The following is a 16,003-nucleotide window of genomic DNA, read 5'->3' as shown; positions in this document are numbered from 1 at the left end:
TGTTATTCAAAAGTGGTATGACATTCACAATGTAGCCACTATGAGTCTTGGATACAGGTCCAGAAATCAGAAAAAGCGTCCATTCTTCTCTGTTAATGACGAGAGACTGGCTTGGCTAGAAAATGATTTTCCTCAATATCTAGAAAAAGTTCAAACCGACTGCGAGAAGAAAATATTGAAAAGGAAACACATGAATCTATTAGAATAACTTCATTGTCTACAATATCTTGCGAGTCATACCTCCTTAAATCTGGTTTCCAGAAAATGAAAGAACTTGTGTATAAGCCTCTTTCTCGAAAAGTACTCAAGTTGTAAATTCTAGTTTTCAAAATTTTTTCCTATCTATTGTTTAGTTGTGTATCATTCAGTGGGAAATCTACCTTGGTTTATTATATTTGGGATTTCTTCCGGTAAGCGGCTCCGAGTATACAGCACCACGCATCGGGCAAAAACGGAAACTATATCGATATAAGCGCCGCATATTGGAGAAAAATGGAAACTTACATTAATGAAAATAAAAAAATTACCAAAAAAAAAACTAAACAAAAAATTGGAACCGACACCCAAACACACACATACACACACGCAAACAAATAAAAAATGAAACATTCTTCTACGACTAACTACCGCTACCACCCCCGCCCCGCCCCACCCCACCCCTCTCTGCTGAGATTAAAATTGAATCCTATCCAATATATACCTTTTAACAAAAATAGGTGGTGGTGATGGTGGTTAAACCGGGAGGAAATTTTAAACATTTTTCGCATTAGTTACGTCTACGCCTTTTCGAATAGTTTCTGAAGCTTTCGTAAAGAACATTCGTTTCAAATTCAGTTTCTAGTTCCGCGTCGTTGTTATTGTTGATGACGTTTACGCTCCACGACGTACTACTACTACTACTACTACTACTACTACTACTACCACCAGCACTAGTACTTGGCTCAATTTCTTTCCCGGAGCCCCAATTATCCTCTCGCTCTTCCCACTCAATATTATGATTATGATTATTATTATTATTATTATTATTATTATTATTATTATTATTATTATTACTACGCTTCTCTATAGAATTCGGATCGTAAACTTTTACTATCGTTTCGATAAAACCGAGAAAAGGATTTTTTTTTCGTCGACGCGTCTCGCGTCGCCAAAGAAATTCACCGAGATGGAGGTCGAGTTTTTGGTCCGGAATTCCACCTCGAGTCAATCCTCTTTTCAAGGCTCGCCAGTTGGACTCGATCGTTTGCGTGTTAGCGCCGGTGGTCGGATCGACGAAATTTTCGGAATGGTTCACCGTTTGGTGGATATATCCGATTCGGGAAAGACCCAAATAACCCTTCCAAAGGTCCGTTACGATGGTGGTTCCCTTTTCCACGTGTTCTTCGATAAGAGTCGTTAAAGTCGCGGCGTCGCGTTTATTCTCCGGGAGGATTTCAAGCTTCAATCGCCCTTTGACGCCGACGCCGCCGCCGCCGCCGACGCCGTCGGGTTCATTGCGTTCGATCATGCCTAAAATCCAATGACCGTCGACTTTGCGTCCTCGATGATATTTCATTTTGCCAATTTTCGTTTCGTCGATTTCCACGATTTTACCCGGGCCGCCTATTTTACCGCGTTGTTCGAAATGTTCGATTAGCCACGTCACGCACGCTTCTCGGCAATAGCTTAGCCAATCGGCGACGGTTTCCGTCGATGTCCGGGTATTCTCGTCGGAGGTTTCCAAAATTAGGTCTTCGTATTTGGTATGCCCGTTCGCGAACATGTAGGTGATTATTAGGGTTTTGTCAATTCCAAATTTGTGATTGGAAAACCAAGAATTGGAAAACAGACTGCGTTTAAAAAAATGGCGTTGCTTATTGGAACTTCGTTGACACCTGAAGAACGCGTCTCTCTTTCCTCCTCCTCCATCATGAACGTCATTATTATCATCACCATCATCACCACCACAACCGTGACCACGATCATTATCACCAGCAGCATCGGTCGTCGCCTTCGTCGAATCGACGGACAGAGTCGTTGGTTGAGAACAAATATCGCAATTGAGTTCCGATAAGATAATTCCTCGTTCTTGCAACCATTGTATTACTCGTTCTTTTCCTTGAGAAAGAACTTTCATTAGCATTCTAAAATTAAAATGCCGCTGATCCATCTATATATATATATATAAAAAAAGCGCGCGCGCGTTCCTTAATTTGTTGGCTTTTTTTCTTCTTCTTCTTTTCATTCGTCTCTGCGCTCTCTATGCTCTATGTGTGGTAATAGGCTCTGTGCGTAAGTACACTAAGTTAAGCGGAGTGTTATTAAAATAGATTCGCATACATATATATCCTAATTCAATATTTTTTCCTTTCAAATATCGAAATTGGAGGGGGAGGGGGGGGGTAAGATTATTCTCCCCCCCCCCCCCGGTACGTCTCTCTCTCTCTCTCTCTACGTATTAACCCGAGATATATAAGTGTAGTTGGCGGGGGGGGGGGAGGGGGTCGATACGGGTGCAAGAGCGCGTGTAGGTAAGTAAGAATAGGCACTAATTACGCATGTAATTCCCCCCCCCCCCCTTCCCCGAATAGAAGAGATAATTCAGAGCTAACTTATAATTTAAGTAATAAAACGCACGCCTTTATTCAAGATCATATGTGTACCAAGCAATATCACAATTAAACTTGGGAGTTATATCAGCTTCTCATTTCAACCAAATAAAAAATCGCGACATTTTCATCTCACCCCCCATTCGCGTGCAAAAATTAAAGTGGCCGAGAAGTAACGCCCGGAAAACCGAGAACACAATTTCATATTAGTCATAAGGCCGAGAAGCACGATACTTAACAGAGTATAAGGTTTAGTTTCGTATTCGAGATATGGTTATAATTGGCACGGACGATTTCCGTTAATATGCCTCGAAACGCGAAACTATCGAACCCTATAAGAATGACAGAAAAACGTTATTTTCACGAGAGTATATCCCAGAAACGTACAGTTTATTCTTAACGATTACGTCGGTTGATACAACGTCGAGGAAGTACTTGAAAAAAAAATCCCATTCGACCAATTATACGCGTCACTGTAATATATATTTATATATATATATACAACCCCTTTTCATATTTTACGTGAATATCACAATTCTTATAGATTAAAAAAATCCTTCTCTCTCTATATCTCTATCTCTCTAGAGAGGGGAGGAGGTGGGGGATCGAGAGTTGTCGTTTTTGGAAAGGGTTCTTGTCATCGCGAGGCAGAGAGGTGGGGGGGGGGGGTGGTTCAATTGGAGGGTTTTAAATCGCCTTTACAAAAATATCGGATTGTCCAGGACCTGGGAGCGTCCTACGCGTTTCTCCAACACGTAAAACATCCTACGGGCGCAACTCCCACGCCAATTACCTCCTACGCAGACCTCTTACGCGTACCTCCTATACGCGTAACGTGTGTCTATCGAATTAATTCCTCCTTTCCCCCCTCCCCCGCGCTGGTTAGTTGGCTGGTACGTTAATTTCCGTTCCTACCAACTTTACTTCGTCCTTTGGGGCTTAATGTTTATACTTTTTTTTAATATATCAACATCGGTAAAGCGCGAAAAAAAAAGCCCCAAAAACAAAATCAGAATAACTTTCCTCACTTCCATCCCCTCCCCCCCCCCTCCCCCAAATTGTTTTTATTTGAATATTTACAAACATAAAAAACCGCAACGATGAATGAACGCTTTCCGGAAAAAAATTTAAACGTAGGTATTTTTTAAAAAAATAATAATAAAATAATAGTGCTCGTAATTTCCGTGAAGTGGCGCTGTCGACGCTGAGCCGTGATACGGAAGGACCCCCCATATAAGTGATAGTTGAACCAGCTGTTTTAAACTGTGCGCTTGTGGATGACTTCCTTGGTAGTTCATTAGGTATTCCAAAGCCGCTATGACAGGAGTTGAAAATATATCTATTGCTCGCCTTACACTCAACTTTTCTAGATATGTTCTTAGTCCATAATTTACATAAATTTTCATCAACTGGAAACTGATGAAATGATACATTGATATTCTTCTTAAGACCTTTTAACACGATCCAACTTTTCAAATCAAAATGCTGAGTCAGCAAATATGGATCAGTGATCCATTTTCTACTCGCGTACTTTTTTGGTGGATCAACTCATCGAACTTTTATTTACACGAACCAACAAGTTGACTCATCTAGTTGGGTCAAAAAGTTGGCCCGTGTGAAAAGGCCTTTAGATTCAGAGAATGGAACACAACAAATTTTTGTGGTGGGCATTTTGCATCTTAAAAATTGGCAATATTTTAAAAATAAGTTTGAGAAATGTGAACTTAATTTAAAGAATAATAAAGCTATTTTTTAAATAATATTGTAGTTGTTAATTTAAAATTCTGATAAAATAAATACAAATACTGGTTTGAAAACTTAAAAACCTGAATCCTGTGAAAAACTTTGGTTAGGCTTAGCAATGAACTAATAAAACTCAATATAAGCATATTACTTTAATTAAATAAATGTTTTAAATGAAAACTTATTAGATAAAGATCGAATCATAAGTTTTACATCCCAAACTTTCCAGAAGTTTTTGAAAAACAATGCAAAAAGGATTAACTAGTTGAATTTACCGCCATAGAAAACTATTAAATATCCCGCTGATTTTTTACATTTAAGGGGGGGCTCGGACAGCGCTCCTAGTGTTTAAAAAAGGTATTCGCGAAAATACATAGGAGAGGAAATCTTTGCCTGGGCCGCTATGAGTGCGAATCTCGAGACGGCCGTGACAGAGCTTTCCAATTGACGGTTTTGTTACGAAGTGTTTACCCTCTTCCGGCACGTGACCTCAGAAAAATCGGGCTCCATCGGTAATTCGGTTGCGGTAAGGCGCGAACCATGGAGCGAATTTTTTCTGAGTTCCGGCGGGAAGTGGGTAAACACTAGGGTTTAAATTATCTTTGGCTAAAGACAGGGTTTTTTAAAAGTTCTAATCGGACCACGCGACAAAATTTCAAAAATCGTTCTAGCTTGTTATCCGATTTCTATGGTAAGCCATTAATTTTCACCTATATTATCTTCGTTGCCGGTGATTCTGGATTCAGTGCTTAACCAACTTGTTTTACATTAAAATGCTCACAATTTTTAAGATCTCCTCCTACTGGTTTGATTTCTATCAACAAGTTTGAATAAAAGACAAATTTTCATTGTATTATTATTTTAACAGTGTGTAATAGCGAGTGTAGGGAGTTATTGGATCCCCTGCCCCGAGGGGTCGGACATTTGTACAAAATCTCGTACACATCTCAAGAAATCCCTGACGAAATCGCAAAATCTCTGACCAAATTTCAAAATCTCTGACGAAATCGCAAAATCTTATGAAATCCGAAAAATCTTTGACGAAATCGCGAAATCTTTGACGAAATCGTGAAATCTTTACGAAATCGCGAAATCTCTGACGAAGTCGTGAAATCATCTGAAATAGCGAAATCTTATGAAATCGCGAAATCTTTGACGAAATCGCGAAATCTGATGAAATCGCAAAATCTCTGACCAAATTTCAAAATCACTGACGAAATCGCAAAATCTTATGAAATCCGAAAAATCTTTGACGAAATCGCGAAATCTTTGACGAAATCGTGAAATCTTTAACGAAATCGCGAAATCTCTGACGAAGTCGTGAAATCTGATGAAATAGCGAAATCTTATGAAATCGCGAAATCTGAAGAAATCGCAAAATCTCCGATGAAATCGCGAAATCTCCGACGAAACGGCGAAATCTCCGACGAAATCGCGAAACCTCCGACGAAATCGCGAAATCTTTGACGAAATCGCGAAATCTCCCGTACGCTTTTTTTGGGAATGTCCGACCCCTCGCCCTGCCCCCCTAATGTTTATTTTTCCTGAGCGTCACTGATCCTTAGGGAAGTGAAATGGGGTATAAAAATTATATAAAGAAGGGAATATAAAAAATGTCAATATTCTCTAAACGTTTTTTAATAAATTAAGGGCCTCGGTGACACTTGATCCCCAGTGAATGATTTAATTGGAGCATGGATTGGAGGGTCTAAGCATTTCTTTTTAAAGAGTCAGTGGCCCCTCTGCCCTGGACTTCTCCTATTTACAAGCCAACAAAATAACACTTTTACAAATTATTGGTTAGAAGTGCCTGTGCGAGTCCTCTTTTTATGGTTTCGAGTCGAGTCTCGAGTCCTTTAGAATTGTACCAGAGAGTATAAAGATTAATCTTTACACTCTCTGATTGTACTCACGAGTCTCGAGTCCAATTCCCGAGTACTCGTTCGAGTCCTCGAGTCCTTAAGAATTAGTTCGAGTCTTAATTTTCTGGTCGAGTCTGTTTGAGTCTTAATTTTCTGGTCGAGTCTGTTTGAGTCTTAATTTTCTGGTCGAGTCTGTTTGAGTCTTAATTTTCTGGTCGAGTCTGTTCGAGTCTTAATTTTCTGGTCGAGCCCAGTTAAAGTTAAAAATTTTGAATCTCCAACCACGGCCAACTTAGATCCACTGCTACTCGAGTAGCAGTGGATCTAAGTTGGCCGTGCTCCAACATAGTCATTTGAGTCCTAAATTTGTCAAAGCCATTTTAAGTAATAAGAACTTAGAAGCAATTTTTTTTACTATTTGTTGGTATTCATTTTAAAAAAAATTTTATATATTCATTTTCTGGTCGAGTTATAAATACTAAAAGTCTTAAGTTTAACTTATACTTATTTGTAAACGTAAAAACTAAAAAAGTAATCTAAACTTACTAAAGCCGCGTCACCAACACAAAGGAAAGACCTCTCTCTACTCCAGAGTGCAGTAATCAAAACTAAAATTGGAAAACATGCGGGCTTGGTGAGTCACGCGATCTCCGTTTGGAATTCAAAGTCCGTGGGCAAATGCTCCATAAAAAACAAGTTTTCCTTAGTTCCAGCAGGGGGGTTGATGCTATTGACTACACGCAAGGGAATGATTTGGAATCTAGGATATGAGGACTATTTATTTATTTATTTATTTATTTATTTATATAATTGCTCAATAAGCCTCAGGTGGGCTTTTGTTTGAGCATCGCTACAGAAAGACGCAAAACAAAAAAAATTAAAAAAAACAAAAATTAAATAAAGGGAGAGACGAAAACAAATGAGTAAATTTGGAAATATTGGTTAAAAATCAAGTAACGCGAGAGGTATCTTTAAAATGAAAAAAGGCAGAGACATGGCGGCGAAACGTGTGGCGATTAGGGATAGAAACAATCTCTTGGGGAAGGGAATTCCAATCATTAATCACACTACAGGAAAAATGATTTAGACGCTGAGCGGTACGAACTCGGGGCTTGGAGAGTTTGAGTGAGTGACCCCGAGTTTGGGAGGAACTAAGAGAGAAGAAATCGTCAAAATTTAGAGTTAAGTTATTATAAAAAAAATCGTGAAGCAAACAGAGATCATTAACACGGTGTCGAAGATGTACCGGGTCGATGCGAAGGTACTGCAAGCGAGAGGCGGCAGGGAGAGACGAAATTTTGTGGGGAAGCTTAGCGAAGGCATTTTGAGCTTTTTGGAGAGCAAGGATATCCGATTGGAGACGAGGGCGCCAGATTGGGGAACAGAAATCCAAGTGGGGGAGAATTAGGGAATTATATAGGGTACGAATTAGCCTAGGAGAGCGGAAGAAAATATTGCAACGGACAACACCAGTAATAGAGCGAATTTTCTTAGAAATTTTATTAGTGTGACTCGAGAATTTCAGAGAACGATCCATAATAATGCCTAAATCGCGTTCAGAGAGAGTGGTGTTAATTGGGGCATCCCTAATAAAATATGTGTGATTGGGGTTATTCCTTCCTAAGTGTAAGACGGAGCATTTGTCGGTGTTAAAAGATAACCCCTTAGAGTCGGCCCAGAGAACAACAGCGTTAAGGTTAGATTGAAGACACAGACAATCAGGAGAGGATTTTATACAATGAAATAATTTAGTGTCATCCGCAAAGAGCTCAATGAACGCATCACGGACAACATCAGGGAGGGAGTTAATTAAGACGTTAAACAGAAGGGGACCAAGGACAGAACCCTGGGGGACACCACAATGGACATCAGCCCAATCAGAGACTTCACCGTGAATCACAACACGCTGTTTACGAGAAGAAAGGTAATCCGCGAGCCAAGCAAGCGCATCACCACAAACACCGGCGTCTTGAAGGGCGGAAAGAATAGCGGAGTGGGGGAGAGAGTCGAACGCCTTTCTAAAATCCAGAAGAATTACGTCGACGGTGAAGCCCTGATCAAGCCAACTTGACCAACGATTAGAAGCAGACAGGAGGTTAGAGAGACAGGATCGTTTAGGTAGAAAGCCATGCTGGGCATTACTGAAAAATTTTGAGGTAGAGAGGAAGCTAAGCAGCTGTTCAAAAGCCAAGGTTTCAGACAATTTAGGAACCTGGTTTAAAACGCAAATGGGACGAAAGTTAGATGGAAGATCGCGGGGACCCTTTTTGTGAATTGGAGTGACATTTGCCTCCTTCCAAGAAGGAGGCAACGAACAATTCGAGAAGGAGAATGAAATAAGAAGGTAAAGGGGAAAAACAAGGGAAGCGGCACAATTGCGTAATAAGAGTGGATGAATACCGTCGGAGCCCGGAGACTTGTCAATTTTTAGTTTGCCAAGTAGACGACTAATATCAGCTGGCGTACAGGTAAATTTGTCAAAAGTAGAGAGAGGGGCAGCGCAAGAAGGAGACGGGACATAGGGCAGAGGTTGAATAGCAGAGGCAAAATACTGATTAAAAACATTGGCGGCCTCCAAGGAAGAAGTCGTAGAGGAGCCATCTGATTTTTTAATTTCAATTATTTTATGGCGAGTAACGCGAAATCGATTGACGTGAGAATAGAAAGCTTTAGGGTTGACCTTTACGAGACTGGAAAGAGCTGCCTCAGATTTTCTCCTCAAATTACGCAAGTGATTAGTGTGGCCGTTGCGAGCCTTACGATAAGAGGCAACATATCCAGAGATAATTGACTGGGAAGCGTGTCGTTTTTTAGATTGATTTAGGCGACACCAGGCAATAGATTTAGCTTTTCTGCTTAAGGCAGAGCGGCGGTTAGAGTTATTATTACGCTGCTTCGGCTTACTAAATGGGATAAAGGACGAAATACCGGCAGTTAAGAGGGAACTAAAGGCAACCCAAGAGTCAGCGAGGGAATCACGGGAAAGCGTCAGAGACCAATCAATCAGAGGTGGGCAAAAAATTGCGAGCGTTCGGAAAAATGAGCATATAGAGTTTTAAACAAGGCTTGCTCAAGTGAGCGAGTACTCAAGGCAAACGAGTTTATTTTCTCTATCTCTAATTGAGCAGCCTCTGGGCGAGCGCCGAATAGTTCGCTCCAGGCGTTGATGGCTGACGGCGCGCTGAGGGAGATTCCCCCATCGACGGGTTAGTTCCCTCACTTTTAAGCGCTCACCGCGCGCTGAGCGAGATCTCCCGATCGTCGGGATAGCCCCCTCACTTTTAAGCGACGCGTTAGTACCCTCAGTAGAAAGAAAGTCATTAAAAGCGTCATAGTTCCCTTTGTAAAAATTAGGTTTAGGCCGAAAAATGGGAGCCATACAAAGCAAGGCAAAATTGAAGAAAATAATACCGTGGTCACTAGTACCCAAAGGAGGAAAAAGAGAAGTGTTCGAAACCAGACCGGGGTCAGAGGAAAAAATTAAATCAAGAGTGTTGTCGCGACACAGTGCACCGCCAGATCTAGTTGGGAAATTAACAAACTGGGAGAGGGAGGAATCAGTTATACAATCAAAAAAGAGTTTCGTTTGGGCACAGGCACCTACACGCGGAATATTATTAAGCCAGTCTATAGAGGGATAATTAAAGTCTCCTAAGAGTAATAAACTATAACGCTTCGCGTCACAATGAGAACAAAGAGCAGAGATTAAAGAAATAACATACGCGTGGTTGTGATAATGAGCATTATTCGAACGATATATAACGCAAATAACAATAGTTAGATCGGAGGTTACGACCTGGACTGCAACAGATTCGACACCATAGAGATCAGTGCCCATTGAACAGTCAATAGCAACATCATGAAAGTTAAAAGGCCGAACCAATTGAGACTCTTGGATAAACAGCGCAACACCTCCATGAGGGTGACGAACACCCCCAATAGGGTCTTTAACACGATCGTGGCGAAACAGCGAGAAACCTGGTATGTTTAGTTCAGGGCGAGAAATGTCTTTGTTCCACCAAGTTTCGGTAATAGCGACAAGAGTTATTCCAAATTTTAGGATCAGCGAGTTCAGTTCATCAATTTTATAACCCGATAAACCACCAGCATTACAAAAGAGAGCATTAGAGACTCTAGGGGAAGTATCAGGGGGCAAACCTAAAACAGCGTCGGAGGTCCGATGGTATAAAGTGGACAGTTGGTCCGTTAAACATTTAACGTAGGTGGGTCGAGAAGGACGAAAGGCAACTAGGGGATAGTTCAAAGTTGAGTTGTCTGGAGTTCCGGGAGCAACGAGAGTTGGGGAACATCATGCACTGTATGAAGAGGCACCGTAGTAAGGAAATGATCCTGGCGAGTTCTGGAGTGGTGGTGGCTGAAAACGTTGGAAAGGTGCCGGCTGCAGAGTAGGGAACGTGAAATTCTGGGAGCTAACACGAAGAGGCGACGAAATTCCATGAGAGTGCGGTGGATGATGAGAAAATGACGCCTTTGGGACCGCACCGTTGGCAAGACTGGAAAGCGGACGCAAGGGAAGCGAGGGTTGGTTCCACTTTACAACATTGAAGTTACGAATAGTCCAGCCCTGCTCGCCGGCGTTGATCTTCGCGTTCAGTTCGTCTTTGGCCTTGATGAAACGTCGACGCTGATTTGGGGTAAAATCAGAGCGGGCAGCGAAGGGATACGAGTTGTCAGCCATGTGCTGCTGGCGGACGAAGGAAAAAACTTTCTCCTTGTGGTGAGGGAGCTCCAATACCACCTTGATGGGGCGAGGCCAAGAAGTAATTGGTGGAATCGTGCGACCAAGTCGGTATAGCCGGACGAAGCTATTAATACCACACTGAGAGAGAAAGCTAGCGACGTCAGCATGATCATTTTTAGTTTTAGGGAATCAATGAAATAACAGGCTGTTAATTTTTTTATTCATTTTCAGTTTAAGGAGCTCTCTTCAAGCAAGAGAGGAATTGGGATAAATGCTAAAAAACGTCTCAATATTATCCCCAAGTTTAAATTAATTTTTGGTGTAAGCTTACATGTGAGAAGAAATCTTTCCTTCAAGATACAAATTTGTTTCATTCACAAAAGAATAAATTCTTCTTTAAACTCTTAAACTCTTTAATATAATGCTAAATCAAAAATTTAGTGATGCATTTTTAAATACATCCGCTTTCTCAGAAATAAATTTCCTAAAGAACGAAAAAAATATATAAGATTTGTAAATATATTAAAATATATTTCTTCATAATTACTAACCAGTATCTATCCGCCATTTCTGTTGGCTGCCAACGAGGACTGTAAGGGCAGTTTTTGTACTCTTTACTAAATGGTTTTCCATAATATCCAGATGTAATGTGATAGTTAGAACTACATTTTATTACTGGCGGATCTTCAGGAAAACATGGGGACAAAGAAACTATGGAAAAAATAATCAAAAACCAAGTTGACTAATTCGGGCTTTATTAAAACTTACTTAACACATTGAAATAAAAATCTTTAGAATCCACAAGCAAAGCAATTGATGAAAACATTTCCCCATCATATTCCAAAACATTTCTGCAAATTGAAAAAATAAAAATAATAAATACAAAACTCTGCCACATTTATAACTAACTTTTTATAAAGAGTCACAAAAGCTGAAACAAAATCCAATCGTTTTTGGTAACTATTTGCAACAGCAGAAATCTGAATATAACATTAAAAGTTTAAAACGTGTAATAATTAACATATATAACACAAAAAAGGTTACGAAAACTTCAAATACCTTTTCTTTTATGAACTCTGTCACAGTTAAAACGTATTCTGATAAAGTGTACCCATTAACTATGATAGGAATTTGCAAGTTGTTAATACCAAGTAAACTGAAATACCTGAAACAAGAAAAGATTCAAATATCATATAGTTTTTATGTTGAAAAATAAAATTTTACTGTTCCCCTTCCAACTCTGGAGATGCTAAAATATGAGACATAACTCTGGAATTTTCAGTGTATCGAATGAATAAGACCACAATACATTTTTCATCAATATCCTTTTCAAATGAATTATCTTTAATTAATATAATATTGATGAACATTTAACTTTGTACCATTGTATACACTTCTGGAATACAGGAAAAATCTATCGGAAGTTGTATTAGGACATTTACAGCGTTACTTCTACCCTGTATAAAATAATTCTTTAGAATATTATCAAACACTAAATCATGATAAATTTACCTTTGAATCCACATGAACTTCTATATCATCATTATTTATTTCAGTATTTTGTAATAATGCCTCTATTTCAATTTGAATTTGACCTTGTCCAGCAAGAAAAGACATTTGTTCTTTTTTATATTCATCTATAAGTTCCCTTACCAGATCACTGAAGGCATTATCGTTTTTCTCATCCCAAACTTGAAGACTCTGTAGGAATTCACAATTATTGAATTTGTTTTTCCTCTCTCAAAATGAATGTCATTTAAATGGGTAACCCTTAGTTTTCTTATGTCAGGATCAAATGTAGAATCCTCAAAAATAAAGTCAGGTGGAAACGCTTTACTGTTGGATTGAAATATAAATTCCCCTAATAACAGATAATGAAATCATGTCAATTACAGTCTTTAATTTCCCATTTTGGCATTTGAATCTTAGAATACATTTTAAACTGGAACAGGCATAAGGAATTGAAAGCTTGAATCTATCGAAAAAGGTTTCCATCTGGAACTTAGTCCCATCATTTAAAGCTCTGGAAATATATTACTTTGAATTATTTTAAAAGTTTTGCTTAGTTGATAAAAATGTTGTAGGGCAGTACGCTGGAAAGGGAAGACCCTGAAGAGACCGATTATTTTTATTTAAAATTTCAGTACACAATGAAGCATATTATATTAGACCACATTAATTATGTTACATCAAAAGTTGGTCTTAAACTTAATATTATTTACCCAGATTTTGGTTGCTGAATCTCAATATATCCAGATGTTAGCCCGACTCTTTGAACATTTACTAATAATGTGTCAATAAATTTCTTCACATGTGGAACAAACATCGCGTTTGTCTCTTGGCCCATCACCATTTTCACACTTCAAAAATGTCACTAGCGTTTTGAGATGAAAGCAGACGACAGTATGAGTCTTTAATTTTTTGCCTTACCATTTCGAACTTATGTTTTTAGCCGTACGATAATAATAATATATAATTCTGTTTGTTCGAACGATAATGAATTTGTTTTTAATTAAGCAGCAATCCGGTTAAGACTTCAGCTTTTAATAGGTTTTTTTGTTTTCAAGATTTTTTTTAGGCTTTATTAAAATTTCTGATTTCTCATAAGTTTAACGACCATATTACTCAAAATTCAAATTTACCGCCAATTATTTCCAAAAATATTTTTCTGATATCGATACTTTTCTGTCCTTGATACTATAATTTTTATTTTCAGGACCTGGCAACGCTGCATTTTACGCCCTAAGCCTAATTGTCAAACTTCAACATGAAGCTTGAGTTAAATGAATATACAAAAATTATTCAAAAATATCGAAGTTTGAAAATAAAAAGAAATCAAATGGATAATATGCAAAGACAATTCCCTAAGTAAGGAATGATTATATTAATAGAAAATGTAAAATTATTGAGAAATTTATTATTTTAGCATTCCAAAAGATACTTTATCAAATATATTTTCACAAGAATATCAGGTAAATTTCATAGTAATAACGACTGATAGAATAATAAATAATTTTTTTATTTGGAAGAGAATTACTAAAGGCGTTTCATATAGACATCATAATAATGCTGCTAAATATTACCGAATGTAAGCTAATATTACTCTGCATTTCTGTTTATGAACTACTTTAATTATAAATATATTAAGGTACTTAAACCGAGTGGAGCAAGGATCTATTGGTGTGTTGCTGAATTTAGCTGATGAAGTTAACATGTCACCAGCACTCTTTGCTCAGCTAATAATAGAACAAGCTTATAAAAAATCTGGAAAAATAATATCAGCTATGATGGAAGACACAACTACGATAGATAATCCAAGATTAGCAGCTGAAATTTTCATGGTAAAAAAATATAAAAATTTCAATGAATTGTTTTACCATCTCAAGCACTGCCACTTATTTGCCTGCACTATTTTAAAGTACAAAATGAGTTTTAAAATTAGTTAACTGCTTTTTATTCTGGCACTTATTTTTCCATAATGTTAATTTTACATTTTGATCTCAATTTTCTTAGTGTATTACAAGCGATGAAGTTTATGGTCCAATTATAAATTCAACTAGAAGGTAAACCTCAACTGTAGTGGAAATATAAAACCATAGAAACTACCACAGGAATAGAAGGTCCTGCCTTTGTACGTGCTTTACTAAGTTGACACGGGCAAAAGGTTCTCCCTTCATCTCTGGTCCAATAAAAAAAAGCTTTGGAAATGATGGCCAATTAGATTCAAGTGGAAATGAAGGGAGAACCTTTTGCCCGTACCGAGCCTGTAACACGTTTCATCGACTCTTTCTATTCCTCTTGTAGTTTCTATGATAAAACTGAAATTCAGACATATCAGAGTATTTTTATTTTAATATTGGATTAATTATCTTTAGAGCTATAGGACAACAATATGAAGATAAACTGAAGAAAGAATTATTAGCGTTAGGTTTAACTTATGTTGGTAAGAATAACTTTAATTTCAAAATAAACAGTTTAATGGAACAAAATCTTATCAGATGAAGTACATTTGAAAATGATCGGATGTGACAAGACTCCCGATATTAAATTGGATGTGCCAATTTCGGTTAAATCAAGAATAGTAAACTGGATTGAAAGCAAAGCTTCATTTGGTGATAAAGAAAACCATTCAGCTTATCTTAAAAACCAATACATCAGCTACAGTAATAGGTGAACATTTTTATTTCTTGTAATAGCATGCAATTTACTGATATCATTTAATGCACTGTTCCACTTATCAGATATGGTCCTGGACTAGTGATTTACTGGTTTGGTTATATCAAAGAATTAGAAGATGATGGACCAATCATGCTAATGGATAATTTTCCAACTAATATAATTTTTATGAATCCTTTTCCTGTTGCCAAAAAGTCTGATTGAAGTAATATGTTAGAAGAATTTATTTCCTAGGTAAAAAGTTCATAATCCGAGCTAGTCCAACAGCTCCTAGAGCTATTAAATCTTCTTTAGTGGTTTTTCAATCAAACAATTTAAATTTTCTTACCAAAGCTAAATAAACCTATTATGGCTTTTCCTGATGGTGTTTTATTTTCTTTGCTGTGGTAGTACACATACCCTGCTACTGTAATAAGAACAGACCCACTAATTAATCTACAGGACAGACAATCTTCTGACTCTTTCGCTTTAATGTCGCTGTCTACCATTTTAAACACTGGTTATTTTGATGTAATTATCTTGACTTACCAGCTCAATTGATGGCGCTGGTGTTGACCGCCACATAAAACTGCACCATGGTTATTAAACTTAGGAGGTTAGAATACGGAGTCTTTCGTATGGCGCCCAGTGCAACAGGGTTGCCACACGTCAGGAAATTTTAAGAATTTGTAAAAATTCAGGGAAAAGTCAGGGAATTAAATTTTCTCTTGACACTTTTTGAAGGTAATTTTATTTAAGATCTGTGACAAATTCTATGATTATCATTTATTTCCTTAAAAGTTTGGCTAATTTTTTCAACATTGCAATAACCTTTTCACTGAAATATAAGTCCCATTTAAATTTACTAACTTCTATATTCGCCTAGCTGATTATTATTATTTATTATTAAGTATAAGATAACATAAAAAATTTGTCAAATTATTTTTGACCGT

At 37.9% G+C, this 16,003-nt stretch overlaps 2 protein-coding genes and 1 long non-coding RNA gene across 3 annotated transcripts; 1 reads left to right on the top strand and 2 right to left on the bottom strand.

Moving 5' to 3' along the window:
• Positions 1-11,299: 11,299 nt before the first annotated feature.
• On the bottom strand, positions 11,300-13,294 carry LOC149935816 (BRISC and BRCA1-A complex member 2-like). The gene is made up of 11 exons (XM_090181667.1): positions 13,118-13,294; positions 12,830-12,918; positions 12,665-12,756; positions 12,408-12,596; positions 12,278-12,352; positions 12,120-12,220; positions 11,955-12,060; positions 11,805-11,875; positions 11,664-11,746; positions 11,447-11,606; positions 11,300-11,379 (listed from the first exon to the last, which is right to left on the bottom strand). Exons 1-11 carry the CDS (start codon positions 13,246-13,248, stop codon positions 11,325-11,327), a joined length of 1,152 nt encoding a protein of 383 aa, XP_090037793.1. The 5' UTR covers positions 13,249-13,294; the 3' UTR covers positions 11,300-11,324.
• A 323-nt stretch (positions 13,295-13,617) lies between these two features.
• On the top strand, positions 13,618-15,417 carry LOC149935815 (CDAN1-interacting nuclease 1). Its single transcript, XM_090181534.1, has 8 exons — positions 13,618-13,763; positions 13,822-13,867; positions 13,925-13,983; positions 14,044-14,236; positions 14,409-14,458; positions 14,771-14,838; positions 14,894-15,065; positions 15,137-15,417. The coding sequence occupies exons 1-8, from the start codon at positions 13,663-13,665 to the stop codon at positions 15,273-15,275; spliced, it is 828 nt and encodes a 275-aa protein (XP_090037660.1). The 5' UTR covers positions 13,618-13,662; the 3' UTR covers positions 15,276-15,417.
• Positions 15,207-15,699, bottom strand: LOC149935814 (uncharacterized). Its single transcript, XR_016482356.1, has 3 exons — positions 15,600-15,699; positions 15,400-15,477; positions 15,207-15,347 (listed from the first exon to the last, which is right to left on the bottom strand). It is a non-coding gene; the product is annotated as an uncharacterized LOC149935814 (long non-coding RNA).
• Between the last annotated feature and the right edge of the window lie 304 nt (positions 15,700-16,003).

This window comes from Leiobunum rupestre, chromosome 7 (genome assembly GCF_980474605.1).
Source record: "Leiobunum rupestre chromosome 7, qqLeiRupe1.1.hap1, whole genome shotgun sequence".
Lineage (NCBI taxonomy): Eukaryota > Metazoa > Arthropoda > Arachnida > Opiliones > Sclerosomatidae > Leiobunum > Leiobunum rupestre.
This window is presented reverse-complemented; position numbering and strand designations above follow the sequence as displayed.

Excerpts from the sequence above, each read along its gene's own strand:
- LOC149935816 (XM_090181667.1), bottom strand. The coding sequence starts at position 13,248 with ATGGTGATGGGCCAAGAGACAAACGCGATGTTTGTTCCACATGTGAAG. Across the intron at positions 12,919-13,117 it reads ATTCAGCAACCAAAATCTGG|AGCTTTAAATGATGGGACTA; the intron begins GTAAATAATATT and ends ATATATTTCCAG. Across the intron at positions 11,747-11,804 it reads TTTGTGACTCTTTATAAAAA|AAATGTTTTGGAATATGATG; the intron begins GTTAGTTATAAA and ends TTCAATTTGCAG.
- LOC149935815 (XM_090181534.1), top strand. The coding sequence starts at position 13,663 with ATGAAGCTTGAGTTAAATGAATATACAAAAATTATTCAAAAATATCGA. Across the intron at positions 14,237-14,408 it reads TAGCAGCTGAAATTTTCATG|TGTATTACAAGCGATGAAGT; the intron begins GTAAAAAAATAT and ends CAATTTTCTTAG. Across the intron at positions 14,459-14,770 it reads ATTATAAATTCAACTAGAAG|AGCTATAGGACAACAATATG; the intron begins GTAAACCTCAAC and ends AATTATCTTTAG.